The sequence below is a fragment of the Pan paniscus genome, chromosome 4 (genome assembly GCF_029289425.2).
Source record: "Pan paniscus chromosome 4, NHGRI_mPanPan1-v2.0_pri, whole genome shotgun sequence".
NCBI classification, from domain to species: Eukaryota; Metazoa; Chordata; class Mammalia; order Primates; family Hominidae; genus Pan; species Pan paniscus.
Window position 1 is genome coordinate 5,465,879 of NC_073253.2, and position 23,023 is coordinate 5,488,901.

Genomic DNA, 23,023 nt, shown 5'->3' on the forward strand with positions numbered 1-23,023 from the left:
CTGAGCATAGAGCATTGCTGGTGGAAATCCAGTGTTCCAGGAAGAACCTCTACAATCTCAAAGATAATATACATGTCCCCTAGCCTAGAGGGAAAAAGAATCAAAAGCAAAGAAACAAAGAAAGTTCCAGTCTTTGAAATAGAGTATGTTTTATTTTTATAATGCCCATCTTTTGGTTGATTCTGCCAAGAAGTGTGCATAAAAGATGTCCATCATAAGAGCTTCTCATGTTGAACACTGGTTGTAATTATTCAGTTGCACTTTTCCTCATGATAAGTTTAAGAAATTTAATAAGTACAAATCGTCTCCCTGGAACAGGTACAATGTATAATAAACAATTTCAGAAAATGGAGTCTCTGTATTTAAATATAATTAAGATAAGTATTATATTGTACCTCAGGAGAAAAAAAGTTCTCCTCTTTGTATACACAATATATGTTGTAAAATTACATGGGGGAGAAAGGCATTATTAGTTGTAAGTCCTTTGGTTACTCTATGGGCAGTTACTAGTAGCTCATCTCCTCTTTGTTTCAGCACCGCTCAAGCTATCTGCCTTGCTGATCAGCCAAAGCCTGTGAAGGAATACAAGTATCCTGAGAAATTGCCAGGAGAATTATATGATGCAAACACACAGTGCAAGTGGCAGTTCGGAGAGAAAGCCAAGCTCTGCATGCTGGACTTTAAAAAGGCAAGTGATTATTGGCACATGCTCAATGCAACATGATTCATAAGACTGTTTTATTTAGTGTAACTGATGTTGATATATTCTGCATTTATTGGGTACCTACCAAATGTCAAATCCTGTATGTTAAGGCTGGTCCTGTATAACAGGAAACACATGTTTCACTGGCAAAGAAGACGACAGGAGATACTGTTGTGGGTATCAGTTTTCATTTGAGAACCGACTTGGCCTGTTAGGTTGGATCTTTCTTTCTGATTTATCATGTGGGAGCTCAGCAATAACTTTTAGTCAGTGTAAGTTGGCAAATTAATACTCTGCATTTTTTAAAATGGTTTTAAAAAAACAAAGTCCCCCTCCTCTCTCCCAATATAAGCATACTTTACTATAAAGCAGCAGCTTACCTAGGGCTACTGATTAATAAATTTCCCTCAAACAAGGTATTTATAGAGTTGCCTCTCATAGAAGGTAATACCTACTCCGTCAACCCCAGGAACTTTACCAGAGTGATTTACTAACAGAAATTGCTCATGTAACACAGAGACATATGCTCTTGCTAGAAAGGGAAAATCGAGATTTAGGAACCTGCTCTATCAAACACAGGAAAAGCTACCCATAAATTAAGTAAAAGTAACTATTTTTAAGGTTTCTTTTATTCTAGTTTAGAATAAAATCAAGAAGAAATTAGAGAAAAATATAGTCCTCCAGAAACTTCCAAACATTTCAAAATGCATTGGGAATACTCCCAACTTAAATCTAACATGATAATCTTCTTTCTTCTAAAGTCAAGCAGAGCTCCCCCAAAGATCAATTCCAGCTATGTGCCAGAACTGGATCCTTATCTCCTCAGCCGGGGAGTCCCAGACTGAAACAAGAGCTGTAAATCCGTCAGCAGCAGCAGACATTCTCAATACTGCCTTTTCTTATGGGCAGAAGATGTGAATTCCCTAAGAAATTTTTTTTTGAGTGTTACTCTTCTGTTTGTTAAGGAAAATGGACATAAAACTAATGGATTTTTTTCAAAGATAGGATCTTCTAGACTGTGCTTCTGGTTTCCATGGTAGTTAGCTTTGTGACCACGGACTGTGTCATTCATGGTGCCCTGTTGTCATTTGGAAAACGTAGGCAATGAAAAGTTAGATGCAAGGTGCATTTTTATTATTGAGGACATATTTACATGGAGAGAAACACATTCATTTTACATGTACAATTTGAATTTTAACAAATGTATTCTCACATGTTACTGGCATCTTAATCAAGACACGTTTTATTTACATAAGCCAGAACCTTCCCTGTGCCCCCTCCTTCAACCCCTCCGTGACTCCAGTAAGTAACAATTATTCTCATTTCTATCATAATTGCTAAATGTCGCCTGCTCTTGAATGTTATAATTACCTTGCTCCATATAGTAACATTAAAAGTAAATTGTATAACATTTCACCATTAATAAGTATGATGTTAGCTGCTGGTTTTTACATTTCACCATTAATAAGTATGATGTTAGCTGCTGGTTTTTATACAGATACTCTTTATCAAACTGAGGAAGTTCATCTCTAATCCCAATTCGTTCAGAGATTTTATCACACAATTGTGTTGAATATTGTCAAATCTTTTCCTACGTCTATTGATATAGTTATATTGTTTCCTCCTTTGTTCTATTAATGTGGTGAATTATTTTGATCTTTAGTTTTTTCCATTGGACTTTGAATGTTAAGTCAATCTGCCTTCCTGGGATAACCTCACTTGGTCGTAATCTATTGTTCATTTTTATAATCTGCTGAGTTGATTTGCTGATATTTGCTCATGATTTTTACATTTGTGTTCTTGATTGATATTATTGGGAAATTTCTTTCTCATAATTTATTTTCAAGAATTGATTATCAGAGTTGTGCTGACCTAATAAAATCAGTTGACAGTATCCCTTCCTCTTCTGTTTTCTGGAAGAGTTTGTAAAAGATTGGTGTTGTTTCTTCCTTAAATGTTGATTAGAATTCACCAGTGAGCTCTGTCTATGGAAAGGTTTTTGTAATTACTGATTCAACTACACTAATAGATAAAGGGTTATTCAGAAGACACTCCTAACTAGACTGATCAATTTCATTGGAAAAAGTAAAGAAATCATTAAAAGTGACACTAAAGGAGATATTTTTTCAATGAATGGTTATGAATTCCTTTAATTACTGTAAGATCTATAATGATATATCCCCTTTCATTCCTCATAATGATAATATGTATTTTTAAATCTTTTTTTCTTATCAGTCTAGTTAGGAGTTTATCATATTAATCCTTTCAAAAGCATCAATATTGGGCTTAATGTTAATTTGTAAAATTTGTTTGTTGGATTCTTTTCTATTTCACTAAGTTCTGTTTTGTCTTTATTATATTCCAAGGCTAGTATGCCTGTCTTTTTCGTGCCCTTTGAAGTAGCAGCTTGAATCATTGACTTTAAACCTTTCTTATTTTCCTAATATAACCATTTAATATATTTAGAGCTATTAATGTCTTTCTAAGCACATTAGCTGTATCCTGAAAATGTTTACATACTGGGTTTTTAATATTATTAAGCAAAAATATTTTCTAATTTAACTGGTAATTTCTTCATTAACCAATGTATTACTTAGAAATATATTAAATATTATTTAATTGCCAAATAATTCTCCAGATAACTTATTAGTTTTGATTTCTAATTTCATAATTTTGTTCAGAGAATATACTCTACATGTACTTTTGAAATGTATTGACACATATTTCATAGCTTAGCCTATGATCTGTCTTGGTGAACATTCTGTGGAGACTTGAAATGAATATAAATTCTGCAGTGGTTGGGTAGAATATTCAAGAAATAACTGTTTTTTAAATAATATTTCTTACATCTTCTGCATCATCCATCATATTTCCTACTTGTTCCACCAATTTTACAAAGATGAGTGTTAAAATCTCCAGCAATTATTACGTATGTTTCTATTTCTCATGTTAGTACTATTAGTTTCTGGGTTTTTTTTTTTTTTTGAGATGGAGTCTTGCTCTGTCACCCAGGCTGGAGTGCAGTGGCACGATCTTGGCTCACTGCAAGCTCTGCCTCCCGGGTTCACGCCATTCTCCTGCCTCAGCCTCCGGAGTAGCTGGGACTACAGGCGCCCACCACCACGCCTGGCTAATTTTTTTGTATTTTTAGTAGAGACGGGGTTTCACCATGTTAGCCAGGATGGTCTCGATCTCCTGACATCATGATAATTTCTGTTTTATATATTCTGAAGCTTCATAATTAGGTGCACATACATTTAGGATGGCTATGTCTTCTGACTTTTTTCTCGTTGTAAAATACCCTCCTTTATTGTTGGGTAATATTACTTTGCTTGATTTCTACTTATTTGTTACTAATATAGCCACATCAGCTCACTTAGGATTGCTCTTTGCATGATCACTTTTTCCATTCTTTTACTTTCAATTTATGTGTGTGTTTATATAAAATGTGTCTGCTGTAAACATCCTTTTGCCTAGTATTGCTTTTCTGTTCATTGAAACAATCTCTGACCTTTCACCAGCATGTTTAATCTACTTATATTGAATGTAAAAATTATATGGTAGATTTAAATCTACTGTTTTACTATTTGTTTTCTATTAGTCTCATTTCTATTTTGTTTCTCTGTTCCCTTTCTTCTGCCTTCTTTTAGATTAAACTATTTTTTAAATTCAGTATTTTACCTTGACTTGCTTTTTAACTGTACTTCCTTATGTTAATTGATAGTGGTTGCTTTAGAGATTACCGCATGCATCCCTAATTTAGAGTCTATGTAGAATTAACTTTGTGCCCACTTCGTGCAAAATGCAAGGTCCTTACAACAAATAAATCCATGCATCCCTCTTCCTTGCACTATCATTGACATATATTTCATTTCTCTGCAAATTAAATGCAACAAAATGCAATGTTGTAGTTTTTGTTTAAAAATAGCTGCTTTTAAATAAGACAAGAAATTAAACCATCTTTTATATTTACTGTTTAGTATCTATGTTTTCCTATAGGTCTGTTTCAAAGTGGTATCATTTCCCTAAGGCCTAAAGAACTTCCTTTAGCATTTATTCTAGCACGTATCTGCTGGCCACAAATTATCTCCAGTTTTCTTTATCTGAAAATGTCATGAATTCATCCTCAGTTTTGAAGATGAAAAGTGTTTGGATAAATCAGTGAAATATACCTTTGGCTTATTCTAAGTTTTAGTTCCAGAATGCCATTTTTTATAGTTTCTGTTTATCTTCTGCATTTTCCCATTTATTCATTTATCTCTACTATTCCTTGAATAGTATATTATTTTATGTTATAGATACTTCTATTATATTATGTTATTACATATAAGGTGAGTCCTTTTGATCCCCGAAGACTTTGCTTTATTCTTCATTAGGGCTCATCGCTTTCAGTTTTCTCTGGGCCCTGTGGTGTAGCCGGTACTCTCGTGTGTGGTTCTTCCCCATGAGGCATGGACTTCTGGGCGTTCCACTGAATGCCCAGGATGCTCATTGAGGTCTCTCTACTCTGTGTGAGCCAAAACTCTAGTTTCTCCCAGCCCTATGCATCCTCTGTCTTGAAGCCCTCATCAGCTTTCAGCCTGCAGCTGTGGTCCTCTGCTAGGACACCTGGAATCTCCTATGTGGCAGCTGCTCACCCCTTACCATTAGGACCTGCAGCAAAACCTAAGACAGACACCTGGGGCCCCCAGCCCAATGCAACTTTTTTCTATATGAGCTGACTCTCAACTAGCTACTCAACAGGCCTCTGCTCTGACCTCTGCATCCTCCAGTCAGTGAGACCACTATCATCCGCCTGGTATCCACCTCCCAACAGCAGGGTCAGCAGGCAGAGATGTGGGCAAATGCGGCGTTCATTCTCCTTGCATGTTTTCCTTCTCTCGAGCATCACAGTACTGTGTTGACTATTGTCAAGACCTGAAACAATTGGTCCATATATGTGGTGTATATAATTTCATAGTTTTGTGGCAGTTTTGTTTTGTTTTGCAGAAAAGTGAATTTGACACCAGTTACTTCATAGTGGACGGTGGGAGAAGTAAAGTATCTTTTAAAATTAAACAAACAGTACATCTATTAAAATCACATAATGTCAGATCATTCCTTATGATATATAAAATTGTTCTTTAACACAAACTTTATGTATTTTCTTTTTTCATTTATTTATTTATTGATTTATTGATTTATGTTTTGATGGAGTCTTGCTCTATCGCCCAGGTTGGAGTGTAGTAGCACCATCCCAGCTCTCAGCTTACTGGAACCTCTCCCTCCCAGGCTCAAGCAATTCTCATGCTGAGTAGCTAGGGTTACAGGTGCATGCCACCATGCCTGGCTAATTTTTTGTATTTTCTGTTGAGACAGTGTTTCACCATGTTGGCCAGGCTAGTCTGGAATTCCTGACCTCAAGCAATCCACCTGCCTTGGCCTCCCAAAGTGCTGGGATTACAGCTGTGAGCCACCGCACCCAGCTTTGTATTTTCTTTAAAAATTAGAAGCTATTTGTGTGGCCAGTATCTCTCAGACACCAAATCTCAAAATTACATATGGTGTGGCAATTAGAGATTTTTAAAAATTTTCTATGTGAATTGAAACATCTCAGAACAATTTAAACTATAAAACTTATTTTTTTAATGAACACCTGCTCAATTTTTATTTAAAAGGGCCTATTTTGTTCAGATGAAATGTAGAGATCAGGAAGTTTCTTAATGGGAGGATATAAAACAAGAAATAACAATAAGAAGCAAATGGCCCAGTGCCCAGACCAGCCCTGGGCACAGTAGAGTTACTCAGAAATATGCTAATCTAGATGATGGATGGATGATATTTTAGGAAGGGATGAATCTCTTTTAAATAGCTAACATTATTTCCTTTGAAAAGTGAACAGACAATGTAAATGCATATGCATCCTTTTTTTGTATATGTGAATGTATATTTGATGTATATGTATGTTTACATACTTATGTATAATATGTGACACATATATGAAAATGGCTTTTTCTGTCACTGATGTAGAGTGATAATCAGGATTAGTGATAAAAGCATCTCACTGCTTGAAGAATAAATAATGACAATGCCCTGTATATCTGACTGTAACATCAATTGTAACTGCATTCTTTTTTTCCATAAGTTATTGGGGTACAGGTGGTATTTGGTGACATGAGTAAGTTCTTTAGTGGTGATTTGTGAGATTTTGGTGTACCCATCACCCAAGCAGTATACACTGCACCATATTTGTAGCCTTTTATCCCTCGGCCCCCTCCCTCTCTTCAGTCCCCAAAGTTCATTGTATCATTCTTAGGCCTTTGTGTTCTCATAGCTTTGCTCCCATATATCAGTGAGAACATACAATATTTGATTTTCCATTCCTGAGCTACTTCACTTGGAATAATAGTCTCCAGTCTCATCGCTCACTGCAAATGCTGTTAATTGATTCCTTTTTATGGCTGAGTAGTATTCCATTACATATATATATATATATGTGGTATATATATATATATGTGGTATATATATATATATGTGGTATATATATGTATGTGGTGTATATATATGTGGTATATATATATATGTGGTATATATATGTATGTGGTATATATATGTGGTATATATATGTGTGGTGTATATATATGTGGTGTATATATATGTGATGTATATATATATATATATATGTGGTGTGTGTGTGTATGTGTGTGTATATATATATATATATATATCACAGTTTCTTTGTCCACTTGTTGATTGATGGGCATTTGAGTTGGTTTCACAATTTTGCAATTGTAAATTGTGCTGCTATAAACATGTATGTGCAAGTATCTTTTTTGAATAATGACTTATTTTCCTCTGGGTAGATACCCAGTAATGGGATTGCTGGATCAAATGGTAGTTCTACTTTTAGTTCTTTAAGGAATCTCCACACTTTTTTCCATAGTGGCTATACTGGTTTACATTCCCACCAGCAGTGTAGAAGTGTTCCCTGTTTACCGCATCCACACACAAACATCTACTGTTTTTTGATTTTTTGGTTATGGCCATTCTTGCAGGAGTAAGTGGTATTGCATGGGGATTATGATTTGCAGTTCCCTGATCATTAGTGATGTTGAGCAGTTTTTCATATGTTTGTTGGTCATTTGTATATCTTCTTTTGAGAATTGTCTATTCATGTCCTTAGCCCATTTTTTAATGGGATTGTTTGTTTTTTTCTTACTGATTTGTTTGAGTTCATTGTAGATCCTGGATATTAGTCTTTTGTCAGACGTATAGATTGTTAAGATTTTCTCTCACACTGTGGATTGTCTGTTTACTCTGCTGACTGTTTCTTTTGCCACGTGAAAGCTCTTTAGTTTAATTAGGTCCCAGCTATTTATCTTTGTTTTTATTGCATTTGCTTTTGGGTTCTTGATCATGAAATTCTTTTTTTTTTTTTTTCCTTTTTTTTTTATTATACTTTAAGTTTTAGGGTACATGTGCACATTGTGCAGGTTAGTTACATATGTATACATGTGCCATGCTGGTGCGCTGCACCCACTAACTCGTCATCTAGCATTAGGTATATCTCCCAATGCTATCCCTCCCCCCTCCCCCCACCCCACAACCGTCCCCAGAGTGTGATATTCCCCTTCCTGTGTCCATGTGATCTCATTGTTCAATTCCCACCTATGAGTGAGAATATGCGGTGTTTGGTTTTTTGTTTTTGCGATAGTTTACTGAGAATGATGATTTCCAATTTCATCCATGTCCCTACAAAGGACATGAACTCATCATTTTTTATGGCTGCATAGTATTCCATGGTGTATATGTGCCACATATTCTTAATCCAGTCTATCATTGTTGGACATTTGGGTTGGTTCCAAGTCTTTGCTATTGTGAATAATGCCGCAATAAACATACTTTGACAAACCTGAGAAAAACAAGCAATGGGGAAAGGATTCCCTATTTAATAAATGGTGCTGGGAAAACTGGCTAGCCATATGTAGAAAGCTGAAACTGGATCCCTTCCTTACACCTTATACAAAAATCAATTCAAGATGGATTAAAGACTTAAACATTAGACCTAAAACCATAAAAACCCTAGAAGAAAACCTAGGCATTACCATTCAGGACATAGGCATGGGCAAGGACTTCATGTCTAAAACACCAAAAGCAATGGCAACAAAAGCCAAAATTGACAAATGGGATCTAATTAAACTAAAGAGCTTCTGCACAGCAAAAGAAACTACCAACAGAGTGAACAGGTCATGAAATTCTTTTCTAAGCCAGTGTCTAGAAGGGTTTGTCCAATGTTATCTTCTAGAATTTTTATAGTTTCAGGTCTTAGGTTTGAGTCTGTAATCCGACTCAAGTTGAAGAGTGTAGTACAGACAATTTGAGGAAGTGAATCTCGTGGTGTGCCATTCACAATATTGAAGCACCACAATGCAGTTTCAGCCCAGCCATCTGAAAATGTTGGTTTTACCTGGGGTGTTATGTTGTGGTGTTAAACCTTAACCAAGGTGGTATTACTGAAATTGGTTTTTGTGAACATAACTCTTAAATTATGGACTAGAATAAAAAGAGAGAGCTTCATTAAAGATAGTATACCTTAGCTACAAAGATAAAGCAAGAGTAAATACTCTGCGTAGGTTTTGACTCTTTTCTGCCCAAGTTAGGTATTTGTTATTAAAAACATTTTGTCTTCATCGTGTACCTATCGTGCTTTATCAGCGTTGCTTTGGTGGCCTGACCCTGCAATCTGAAACATAAGCTGCCAGAATTGCTTTGAAACTTGATCACCTCAGCATCCTAGGTACTGTTGTTAAATTGGGAGTAACCCCAAAATCCAGCAAGTCTTACATTCCAACTGCCTGGACTCTAGAACCGTGATTTAATAGGATCTTTGTTCCAAGAAGACTCTGAAGTTTCATTAAGGATATAATGACCTACAACAATAGTGCTTTAATAAAATCATGGTATGTTATGTACCATGAAGTTAGCAGTTAAGTCAAAGTGATAAAGTTGGACAGAACAATTGGTTTTTGGCTGCTCATTTGTAGTTTACTTTTCTTTTTTAACTTTTTCTATTTAATGTTTATGGATACAGAATAGTTGCACATATTTACGGGGTGCTTGTAATACATGGATACTGAAACAGAAGAGTTCTGTTTTCCCCCTTGCAGGACATGCAACAGGGGTGTGGCTCGCTCCTTCTGTCACCCCTCTGCTCAAACCCCTAGTGGGAGCACGCAGACAGGCAGGTACAGAGACTGTGGGGAGCACTCTTGGGCTCCGGCCCCACGGCAGCCTCTAGGAGTGGGTGTCTGCAACTCCCAAAGCCCAAGTGGGTGTGTGTTACGGTGTGCTCCTTCAGCTTCTCCATCTGTGGATGGCTTGTGTTAACCAGCTCAATAGACCCTCTGCCTTATTCCAAGGGCAGAGGGCCAGTGTGACAGCTTTCTGTATCCTAAGTTCTTTCCCAGTGTACTGGAAAAACTGGGTCACCTCTGTGGCCTCAAAGATGAGTGTGAGGTTTTATTGAGTAGTGGAGGTGGCTCTCAGCAAGGTGGATGGGGAATCGGAAGAGCAGGATGGAGTGGGAAGGTGGTCTTCCCCTGGAGTCAGGCTGCCCAGTGGCCAGACCCTTCTCTGGCTGCCCCCAGCTGAATTCCCCTTAGCATCCAGACATCCCTCCTCTCTTCCTCTGCCACGTCATTCATCTTTCCACCGTCACTGGTCTGCCAGTCTGCTGGTGTCTGCTGGTCTGTTCCTCTGCTTCTCTTGACCACGTTCAGCCACTGTGTGTGCCCATTAAGGTCTCAGGTTTCTACGGGCACAGGATCGGGGGCATGGCGGGCCAGAGTAGTCTTGGAAAATGCAACATTTGGGCATGAAAACAGGAGTGTCTGTTCTCACTTAGGTCTGTGGTACAGGCCTGAGGGTGGAGCCCTCTCCAGGGACCCCCCCCCTTCTCTACTCAGCAACTCCCTGCCCCCTCCCATATCAATACAGTCGTACAATGTGTAATATTCAAAGCAGAGAAACTGGGATATCCTTCACCTTAAATGTTCATCATTTATTTGTGTAAAGAACATCACACTCTTCTAGTTATTTTGAAATATACAATAAATTGTTGTTAACTATCGTCACCCTATGGCCCTACTAAACATTAGGTGTTATTCCTTTTATCTAACTGTATTTTTGAACCCATTAACCAACTCCTCTTTATTCCTCCCATCTCCCTCCACTACACTTCTCAGCCTCTGGTAACCATCATTCCACCACTACAAAATCCATTTTTTCACTTCCACGTGTGAATGAGCATGTACAATATTTTTACTTTGTCATCGCAACTCTTTAAGACACTATAGTTTTTATTCGTTTGTTTGGAACAGAGTGTCATGTTTATTAAATGGCAGACAAGTACATCTATAGGATACCAAGGTCCCAAATTATGTTTTAAGTGTTGAAAGACAATACCATGGGTTATATGATCGTCAGTTTCTTCTAACTTTGTGATTTATTCCAGCCTTGAGGACGGGAGTTGGGGATTGAGCAGGTCCCAAAATGAGGCTGAAAAACACAGATGGCATGAGCTGAATCACAGACTGAATTAGAGAGCCACATGACTTGGCAGTGAGCTGTCACCAGCATCCTATATTTGAAGGCTTTATACTTTAAAAAGTTGAAAGCCCAAACCTTTAACAATATCATCATCAGTATTTATTCTGCAAAATGCTCCCCAAAACTAAAACCTAAGAATATTCTGAAGTTACTCTGAATGGTAGTCTGAATCATGGTCATCTTAAGTCATCTTTGGCTTTTTATGATCACGATTTCCTGATTCTTGCTAATGTTATTATACGTAAAGCTTTCCTGGTCCTCTGTCACTGGTTTTCACAGGAGCAAATGACTACATGTTCAATGTGCCCAGAAAGCATTTATTGAAAGACGAGTAGCAAGCACTGTACCAGATAATGATAAGGAACATAGTAAAATAATTTAACTTTTTTTTTTTTTTTTTTTGAGATGGAGTCTTGCTCTGTCACCCAGTCTAGAGTACAGTGGCGCCATCTCGGCTCACTGCAACCTCCAACTTCCAGGTTCACGCCATTCTCCTGTCTTAGCCTCCCGAGTAGCTGGGACTACAGGCACCCGCCACCATGCATGGCTAATTTTTTATATTTTTAGTAGAGACGGGTTTCACTGTGTTAGCCAGGATGGTCTCAATCTCCTGACCTCCTGATCTGCCCGCCTTGGCCTCCCAAACTGCTGGGATTACAGGTGTGAGCCACCGCTCCCGGCCAATAATTTAACATTTTAAAACACAATTTACCTTGTATTATTTTGAGTAGTCTTAGAAACAGCCCTGTGAATTAGGACCCTAGATCCCTAAGATCACAGCAGCCACACGGCAGAGCCCTGAACGCAGACGGAGACCTGTGCCATTGTCTCCTCAAGCCCTTGAAGTGAGAAAGGAAAGGTGCAGTGCCTTAGTGCCTTTACTTTAAGTGCCAGGCTCTGAGCTGAACACATTACCTATAACCACTGCATTTAGCCCCCAGGACAAGTCGATGATTAGACGTTGCTGTCCTCATGTGCACAGTGAGGACTCGGGGTCCTGCCTGCCCACATCTGCTTGCAAAATTCACCCTGGATCTGCTTATCTACCTGGGAATCCCAAACTCTACTGGACCACTGTGGCCATCTCCCAGATCACCCAACCACACAAGCAGCTTCTGCTTTCACCCTCATTCATTCAGTATGAAGGAATCTGCTTTCACACTCATTCATTCATTCCTTAGGTATGCATGCTCAGCCTCCTGAAGCAGGAGGTCTCTACGCCCCATCAGTCCAAGAGTCCTCTGTGAGCCACCCAGGGGCTGCTCAATCTCTCTCCCTAGTCTCCCGTTCTGACCTATCATATTGCCACCCAGACATCGAGCCGGTGTGCACAGGCTGTGGTTTTAAGGGAGTTTATTTTTATCCTGGCATTCTATCAAGTTGTCATTCCTGCAAGCAAATAGAGCTGTCCAGTTGTCTGTTTGGAGAATTACATTCAGGACCCTTGAATTCATGGGTTCCTTGGGTTCTACATACATTTTTTTTATCTCTAAACTCCATTCTGGCCAAGAACAGAGGCCCCTGACACCATATAGTAATGAACGTAATTAAAGCCTGTCTGAAAGAGAACAAACCCGGGTGCTCGCAGCAGTCTTCATGGGAGCAGCCATAGGAGCATCACTGTTTGTTCCCTGCTGACAAAGACCTCAGCCAGGCAAAGCCCTGGCCATTAACAGAACACACTTATCACAATGGCGAGGATCCCAGGGGACTCGAAAGATCATGACATTTCATTGCACAATGATTGTAACCATATGAGATTTTAAACAACAGTGCAATATGAAAGCAATTGATATCTGAATTAAAACACTGAACGTTTACTTGTTAACATTTCAAGCTCCAAAATCTGGTTTATTAGTGAAGGAGATATAGCCAGGGAAAATATGAAGCTGTGTCTTTAATAAGTACCTTAACTTCTAAGTATATAATGAAATACATGCAGGAGATTTAAGAACTAGTGTTAAAACCCTTCATGAGATGACTCACACAATGCAGAAAACCTTCCTTTAACATGGTGGAAATATGGAGTGAGATCACCATGCAGCAAAATGCCATCTTCCCAGCTGCACTACGTCGATGTGTTTCACTGCCTTGCATTTTCTTCATAACATGAATCACCCAGTAGACGCATCCATTTAATTTCTTGGGGGAATAATGCAGCACTTGTTTAAATGTTCTGAACACTTGTGCAGACAATTTAAGAAATGTTTTCAGCATGTCCAGTTGAGTCTACCACCAGCAATTCAGAAGGTTCCATCATTTCACAAGTCCTACTGTTTGTCATTCATTGAGACATTCCTTTGGACTCAGTAAAAACAATTCCTTGCACTCGGAGAGTCTTTTATACTTTACAGATCTTTTTCATTGGGGCATCTCTTTCTGTATGCGCCAAATGGTGATTTACAGCAAATTCCTTCTTTACCCTATGAAGACCAAGAGGCAAAGAGGGTCATGTTCACAATGGAACCTCTTGCCTGGCAAGATGCCTCACATATTTTAAGCTTTAATCACAGATTTGGGGATGGTGGATGCATGGTTAAATGGATGGATGGATGGATGGATGGATGGATGGATGGATGGATGGATGGATAGATGGATGGACAAGCGAACAAGCATCCTAAACATCCGTAATTTAAAAATAAGAATTCAGACTTGGACAGATTCAGGAAGGTAGGGTTGAGAAGGATACATTATGGAATATTAAGTTTAGTTTTTTTATTTTAACTTTTTATAGTTTTCTGCAATGTCTGAATTAAGCATATTTTACATTTTAATTTAGAAAATATAATTTTGTTAAAAAGATAATATATAAATAAATTAAATAAAGTATAAGAGATGGAATTAATTTGAACCAAGTCTAGAACATGAGTCTCCTTACTCCTTACTCTATTATATGCTATCATATTGCTAAATAGGCATTCGCTTGTAAATTATCTGTTGTTTTCACCTTAAATCTCTCAGTGATATTTTTATTATAGATGAATTGACAATATGATGTAATCCTAATGACCTTTTACAAAATTTCTTTAGGACATCTGTAAAGCCCTGTGGTGCCATCGTATTGGAAGGAAATGTGAGACTAAATTTATGCCAGCAGCAGAAGGCACAATTTGTGGGCATGACATGGTAAGAAGCTAACTGTAGGTACAGCGTCCTATTCAGCTGCTAGTCTTTCAACCCATGCATCTTTGCTCTTCTTGCATAGGTATTTTTAAAACATGTATTTCTCATATACATATGCATACCCATGCTCCTATCAAACACTGTGTTTATTTTATATTGATAATGTGAAGAGGAATCCTTTTCTCACTTTTGTGAAAATAAAATTGATGAGCTACCTGGAATTCATAGACATAGAAATCAGACAATAGGTGATGACAGATTCAGTCTATTGAGGGGAAACATTAAGCCATTGACCACCGTTTATCATGGAAAGGACCAGCATTAAACAGTGCTGTGAAAGCCACAGAACATCGGTTTGAAGACCCTGGAGCACATCATTTTCACCTATTGTTGCCTCTGTGAGAAGAGAGAGAGCTATGGTAGAGAAAAGAAGAAGTATACAAGATGTTGCAGCAATGTGGATGCAGTTGGAGGCCATTCATTATCCTAGGCAAACTAATGCAGGAACAGAAAACCAAATACTGCATGTTGTTACTTATAAGCAGGAGCTAAACACTGAGTACACATGGACACAAAGATGGGAAACATAGACCCCGGGGACTACTTAAGGGGGAATGGTGGGAGGGGGCAAGGGTTGAAACACTACCCCATATTGTGCTCGCTGCATGGGTGATGAGGTTATTCGAACGCCAAACTTTAGTGACACGTAATCTACCCATGTAACAAATCTGCACATGTACCCCTGAACCTAAAATAAAAGTCAGAAAAAAAAGAAATATACAAGATAACAAGTTTATTACTAAATGGTAAAGAACGACAATTTCATTATTAAAACTTTAAAAAATTATAATACTCCATACTAATATTTTAATTCTTTTGATTTAACTTATAATTACATTTTTTAAATATAAAAGACTATTAATAAACATAGATCCTGGACCCACATTATCACTATAACTATTTTTGCTTTTTATGTATCTGAGTTTTTAGTGGCATTAGTGAATATGCAATGATATTTAGGCATTGATCTAGTATGGTGTTTGAACATGCCTAAATATCATTGTTCTATTATGTTTAAATACCAAAGAAAATATATCACATCTTATACATATTCGAATGTGACTACAGACAGAAAGGTTTTAAAATGTTAACAACAATGCTAACACATGTTTTCAGGTTAAATTATTGCAGTGCCAACTGAAGAAATGAACAGAAATAAGATAAACTTATTGAGAATAGCCCCCAGCCACCATTCATTCTGGACACATTGCTAATATGCTTTTTTTTTCAGTTCCTCGAAGGGCATGAAATTGATCATTGAATTCTTCTAATTCATTGAATTCTACTAGTGATCCAGTGATCCAGTTGATTTAATCCATAATATGTAATGGTAATAGCAATGCTTTCAGTTTCTTTTCTGTTTTTTGAGACAGAGTCTTGCTCTGTCACCTAGGTTGGAGTGCAGTGGTGCGATCTCAGCTAACTGCAACCTCTGCCTCGCAATTCTCCTGCCTCAGCCTCCTGAGTAGCTGGGATTACAGGCGCCCGCCACCACATCCAGCTAATTTTTGTATTTTTAGTAGAGATGGGGTTTCACCATGTTGGTCAGGCTGGTCTCAGACCCCTTGACCTCGTGATTCACCTGCCTGAGCCTCCCAAAGTGCTGGGATTACAGGCATGAGCCACCACATCCATCTAATTTTTGTATTTTTAGTAGAGATGGGGTTTCACCATGTTGGTCAGGCTGGTCTCAGACCCCTTGACCTCGTGATTCACCTGCCTGAGCCTCCCAAAGTGCTGGGATTACAGGCGTCAGCCACCGCATCCGGCCAACTGCATTCAGTTTCTTGAAAGAAAATGAGTATAATGAGATATGGCGTGGAAATTCTAATTGTCAAAGGACATCAGGTAATTTACTTGAGTGTTAAGCTGCAGATAATCATGACTTTTCTGCTGTCATTGATTAAAATGGATTATTCAGCTGATCATTTGCAAAATTATGCCTATTTCTTATAAGACCAACAGCCTTTCTGACGTTGCCTTTGAGCTATTGCCTGCATGAAACATGAGGTGGTCCTCCAGGCATCCTGCTTTCTTTGTGGTCAGGTGCTACTTTTCCCTGGGTAATGTAGTTGTGATGCTTTTTCACAATAACCTGTATGTTCTGGTTACATTTTATCTATCTCAAAGGCACCATTAAATTGATTTCCATTGATAGTTGACATTATTTTCCCTGGTATTTCAAATATAGCTTTTTCCTTTGTACCGAAAAAAAAAAAAAAAAAGGCTATGTTGAGATAGAGTAGGTTCCTAAAAATTACACAGCTGAACCATGGTCCAAAGCAATAAAGTTCTGTCCAGGGTCACCTGGCTGTTCAGTGGCCAGTGTGGGACTCTGTAAGCCAAAGCAAATAACTGAGGCAAATCTCAATGAATGTAGAGGTTTACCTTTCCAAAGTTGGGGATGTGCTCTGGGAGGGGGCGGGACAAAAATCACAGGAGGACCTGTGATCCCTGCTCTTTCCAAAGAGGACTTTAATGACTTCAGTATGTAAAGAGGAAAGAGACCGGGCGCAGTGGCTCACGACTGTAATCTCAGCACTTTGGAAAGCTGAGGCGGGCAGATCACGAGGTCAAGAGATCGAGACCATCCTGGCCAACATGGTGAAACCCTGTCCCTACTAAAGATACAACTTAGCTGGGCATTGTGGCGCATGCCTGTAGTCCCAGCTACTCGGGAGGCTGAGGTAGGAGAATAACTTGAACCCGGAGACGGAGGTTGCAGTGAGCTGAGATCATGCCACTGCAATCCAGCCTGGGCAACAGAAGGAGACTTGGTTTCAAAAAAAAAAAAAAGGAAAGAGGAGCAAAGGAAGCAGGAAAGAAGAAAGAGGGGAGAGTAGACAAATAAGGCCAGCAGTTGCATTCTTTGGAAGCTTCAGTCAACACTCACTGAATCCACATTTTACATGTGAGTGGAGGATTGAAGATTTGTGAGTATAAAGAAAACATAGAGTAGAGGAAGCAGGCAAATATGCATTTGCCTGGGGTGAGTGGAGAGATGAATTTTAGTCTTGTCTTTGCCCTGTATCTGTGAAGATAATTAATTCACATGGTCATGGTGAAATTAATTCATTAATTCACATGGTCATGGTGAAATTAATTCATTAATTCACATGGTCATGGCGAAATTCAACAGAGCTCTGTTTTAGGGTAAAGATTTGGGGGCCCACAAAGAACTTCCTTGTGAGTAATTTGTGAGGGAGTCCACCCATGGAGACACGTGGCCTTCCATCTTCACATCTCTCTATTTAGAATCAAAATGGGAGGCGGTTTTTGCACGACTCAGTTCTCAAGCTTAACTTTTCCTTTTGGTATAGTGAGTGTGAAGGTCCAAGATTTTATTTTCCTTTCATACGTTGTATTTTCTCAGGCTGCTGAGAAAGACATACCTGAGGCTGGATAATTTATAAAGGAAAGAGGTTTATGGACTCACAGTTCTACATGACTGGGGAGGCCTCGCAATCATGGTGGAAGGCAAAGGAGAAGCAAAGTCATACCTTACATGGTGGCAGGCAAGAGGGAGCTTGTGTAGGGGAACTCTCATGTATAAAACTATCAGATCCCATGAGACTTATTCACTGTCATGAGAACAGCATGGGAAAGACCCACCCCCATGATTCAATTACCTCCTACCAGGTCCCTCCCGTGACACATGGGAATTGTGGGAGCTACATTTCAGATGAAATTTGGGTAGGGACACAGCCAAACCATATAAGACATCCAAGTCTCATGTAAACAGTCCCTTTTGATATTAGTTGTGTGTCTGTGTGTCGTTGGTTTGCATGTACCCCTGAGGTTTATCAGTTTAGATGTGTGTGTGGCCAGCGGTCAGTATCCCACTGTTGTTCTTCTTGATGGCACCCCGTCTCCTCTCTCTGCTACTGAGGGTGCTGCTGAGGCTCCACAGTGGTTGCATAAGGTGGTAACATAGACTGATATTTATTTCATTTTTAATGCCAAATTCTAAGCTTAGTACATTGTGTACATTTCGTCCTCAAAACAGCCCTACAGGTGAGCCTAGTGCAGTCCCCATTGGACATTCCAGAGTTCTTCCGGGAAAGGGACCCTGGGTTCCTCTGTGATCACCCCAGGAGAAATCCAGGGCAAGGGGTGGGGACCACAGCTGAAATGCATATCTGATGGATTCTAGCTCTTCGGTCACTGGGGACCTCTCTTGTGAAATCAAACCGGCTGTCACTGGGTGATTCTATCAGGTCCAGTGCTAGGCACCTGGCCTAGTCCTTACATTGAACCCTCCCTCTGAACTCATTCTGGTAGTTTCTATCATCGCTAATTTCAGAAGAGGACACCGGGCTCAGAGCACATGGGTGCCTTCCTCAGGTCACGCAGCTCGCAGAGCAGATCTATGATGCCCATTTGATGACTCAGTGCTTTTTTTCCTGCTTTAATACACTGCTCCCCTGCATCTACTGCGTTTAGGTGTGACGTGCTTATTTTGTGAATAGTAATCGCCACAGGTGTAGGGACTGTGTTGCGGCATCTTACTCTCTAAGATAAAGCCTTTTTCATAAGTCATCGTATCTGTCAATAAAATACAAAACTGTGATAAAGTCAGTCCTAAGAAACCTAATTGGTATTTCCGTGGAAATCTATATATATATTTAACACAGCATTCTTAATTTTGACCTGATGGCTCCACCGGTCTGTTGTCTGCCTAAAATTAGATCTAATACTGTGTGTGTGTGTGTGTGTGTGTGTGTGTGTGTGTGTGTGTGTGTGTGTGTGTGTCTACATGCACCTATATTTCCCCCAACCTCCTTAGCAGAAGATACAGTGCTTTCTCATCAGATTCTCAAAATTTTTTTGTTTTAATACTTTTTAAAAGTAGGAAAATCATTTAAGGATACTCTAACAGAAATAACAAAAGATGTAAAAACCAAACTTACTTTTGCACCGTCTTAATAAATGCATCTTTTGGTGTTTCCTTTGCCATTACTTTTGATTGCAAAAACTGCAATTGCTTTTGCATCAGCCTAATACAAGGAATTGCAACAGTCATTATCACAGCAAAAGACTGGAAATAATGCAAATGTCCATCAGGAGAGGACTGGTTGGATAAACACCCCATGGAATATTACGTATCTGTAAAAATGCGATGAGGGACGTGTCTATATACTTCTGTGGAATGATGAACAGAACATATTGTTAAGTGGAAACGTAGGATGGAAAAAATTCTGTGTAATATGCTGTCATTTATCAAAGAAAAGGAAATACTAATCAATAGCTATTTGCTTACATTAAAAAGGATAAACCCTAAATGCTGAAAAAGCTTGTAAATATTTTAGATAACTTAAAATGCTGTTAAATAATCCCTAAACATCAAAGGCAGAATGAAACATTTTGAATGTATCAAGTTGTTAGCTTAACCAGAATCCTAACAGAAGAATTATTTCAAGAGACTTTAAACTCCAGTATTAGACTGTACATTCCAAGTGGGATAGATTCAGTGGAGAAAAAAGGTGCTACAAATAATTTTAAACTGTTTTCAGTAATCACGTTATTATTGATGGCTTTATTTTGCTAGGATAAACGAAGTACTAAATGTGCTTATATTGTTAAGAACCAAGATTTTTAATATATAAAAGAGATACATATATAAAATCAAAGAAGCTAAGTAACACTTATAGTCCTAAATTTAAGATTAATACATTTCTAAGAACTAATGAAGTATTTTTTCTTTAAAATTAAAATTTTTAAAGATACACTCACACAAAAGCTCTATTTACCAACTCAGTAACAATAACCACCCTTCAAACAGATTAAGAGGCTGTAGCCTCTTAATCTAGTTTTCTCAATAAAAGGAGCCAGAACTTTTTGTATAAATGGATGATTCCAGGCCTATAACAAGTGTAAACAGTGTAGTAGAGGTTCCTCTTCAAAGAGACTTTTCTCCCCATCTAATTAGGAATAAATACTAACTTCCCTTAGAAGCAAAATTTATTCAAGACCCGTGCTAACATTCTTAGATATCTGCTAGCCGTAATAAAGAAATCAATGTACTTTGTGTTCTTAGCTCCCACATTTTAGCCTAAATATCTGCCCTGGCATGCTTATACTGGTCCAAGCAAGCATTAGGTCATAGCCTGTTCCTTTTCCTTATTTGAAGGTGTTTTTACCTTTCTCAGCATTCCACAAGGTACTTCCTCCCTCCTTTGTTCTCCTCTGCCTTTGCCTCTTTTAAGAAGTTCTAAGTTGCTAACCAATTGGGATAAATAGAGAATGTTAGGTTCCGTTCCAGTCAATGGAAACCAGACACTGCAGTAAGGTGGATGTGTCAGGTTATAAATGACCTTGTATCCTTTGTTCGGTGTACTCTGGTGGCAAAACTGCTGGCGTGTATACCCTTTCTGCAGAAAGTAAACTAGCCTTGCTGAGAGATCCTTTGTCTCAGTGTTGATTTTTTTAACACCAAGCAGCAGTTCCCAACACAAGGAATGTACAAGATGAGCCTGGGATACCTTGCTGAGTCAGAAAGCTAGAAGCCTGCCAAAGATTCCTGGCTCCTGTCAAGAGGAAACTCAAGCAACATTTCCAAAAGAAACATATGACATTAGCATATTTTTCTTTATCATTTAGAGAAAAGCATCGTGGTTTTCCTGTACGATCTCAAACTCAGGGTACTGAGATATTTGATGAAGGTTGTTTTTTCTTAAAAGAAGTAATCCAGCCAATCATGAAAAAGAAAAAAGAATTAGAATATCATTAGTCTTGCAACACTCAAAGATGTAAAGGATCTGGGAAATGATTGTTAATGGCTGCTAAAAGTATTAGGTGGGAAGCTGATGGGGACCTTTTCAAGTCAGCCTATATTCCCTGAACACTGAAGCATCCTAACACCAATGCTCTGGGCCTCACCAGGCATTCTGTGTGTATATACATGAAGCCATCAATGGTGCAATCTTGCCAAAAATCCAACTCTGAACCTAACCAATGCCTTAGATCCAATTGCCTGATTACAGCAGATCTAGAGAACCCAGGGGACGTGTTCAATGGCACCGCTGAGATGGAGCTGGCAAGATCCAGAATATGGGAAACTCCCAACAAACAGATCCATTCTTTTATCACGTGAATTCAGGAAAAACAGAACGTCAAGGGAGAGTTTGAATGTGGAGAGAGACATGAGAAGCATGTCAGCTGAATGCAATAAATGAACCGTGTTTTGATTGTGATTCTATGTTAACTGAGAGAAAATAAAATACCAAATTGGAATTTTGAATACTTACTAGACATTTGATGATATTAAGGAATGATTGTAGGTTTCTAGGTATGATAATGGTGTTGTGGTTATGTTTTTTAAAGTTCTTAATTTGGAGAACCCTTAGTGAAGGAGCTTTGAAGAAATGATTTCAAGTCTGGGAGTCAGTGTTGGGAGAAAGAAAGTGGACAAGCATTTAGGTGAAATGAGACTGGACATGAGTTATTAAATGTTGAGGCAGGACTGCAGGTTTCAAGGGCTCCTGTACTATTTCCTCTACTTGTGTATATCTTTAAATCTTTCATTAAAAAATAAGCTTTTTACAAAAACAAAACAGTGAAAGCTATTACCATGTCAATACGCCTTTCTGAGTCTATGAACTTTGCCAGGTAACAACAGCAAATCAACAACGATGTTATGATGCACATTGAGTTTGCTCACAGATTCCTGGTAAAAACAGTGCTTCTTTGATAAACATCCTTGCTTTTGAGACAGCGCTCCTGTCTTCCACTAACCTGACCCCATTCTGGGGCTTCAAATCCTGTTCTTCATCTTCAAACCAAGAGAGATTTTCCCAGAAATATTTTCAGTTATTCAACCTGTTGAAATTCCGTTTTTATGTTTCATGTCTCCTGCATTAGAAAGCTATGACCAGATGGTTTTTAAAAAGGGGGGAAAAGAAAACGACAACAACTAGCACACACCTGGCATCTCCTTCCTCTCTGACAACCAGTGCAACCTCACTCCTGTCCCCACACCTGTAGGAGGCTGTCCAAGAGCAGGAGCCTATTCCAGGCAATGGGCTTCTCCTTGAGCCTGAGACAGTGGACTTTGTTCTACACCGGGTGGGAGGGCAGGCAGGGATGGAAGAGACGATGTTGTTTTGCTTAAAGAAAAGAAATGAATTGAATGGATGAGGCTTTACTCTTCAGAATTTCTTGTTTTTAAATGGAATTGTTCTTACTTAAATAGCATTAAATGGAGCCATTTGAACTGCCATAGTATGTGCCAACACTGGTCAAATATCAGTATTTTGATATGTGTTACCCTAATACAGCAACTAATAATGGAAGTATTACTTTCCTCCTATGAAAGTAGCCTTTTTTTTTTTCTGTTAGTACAAATCTAGTGGCTCTAATCTTGGAGATAAAAAGGGACTTGACTTCAGGTCTCCCCAGCCCACAGACCAAGCTCTTCTCACTCCACTGGGGCCAGGACAAGAGACAAACATCTTCCTTCTTCCTCGCAACAGACAGGCTGGACCCTTAAAATCTTAGAAGTTCACACCAAACCACTCAGGGAACCACCGCTGTTGGACATGATGTTAAATA

The 23,023-nt window shown here is 38.7% G+C and overlaps 1 protein-coding gene across 4 annotated transcripts in view; it reads left to right on the top strand.

The window, feature by feature from the left end:
• Positions 1-23,023, top strand: part of ADAMTS16 (ADAM metallopeptidase with thrombospondin type 1 motif 16) — a 180,551-nt gene that overhangs the window by 68,001 nt on the left and 89,527 nt on the right. For all 4 annotated transcript variants that reach the window (XM_034959712.2, XM_034959711.3, XM_034959714.2 and 1 more), the window contains exons 10-11: positions 535-688; positions 14,321-14,416. In XM_034959712.2, coding sequence (XP_034815603.1) covers positions 535-688; positions 14,321-14,416 — 250 coding nt within the window. The remainder of the gene's footprint in view (positions 1-534; positions 689-14,320; positions 14,417-23,023) is intronic.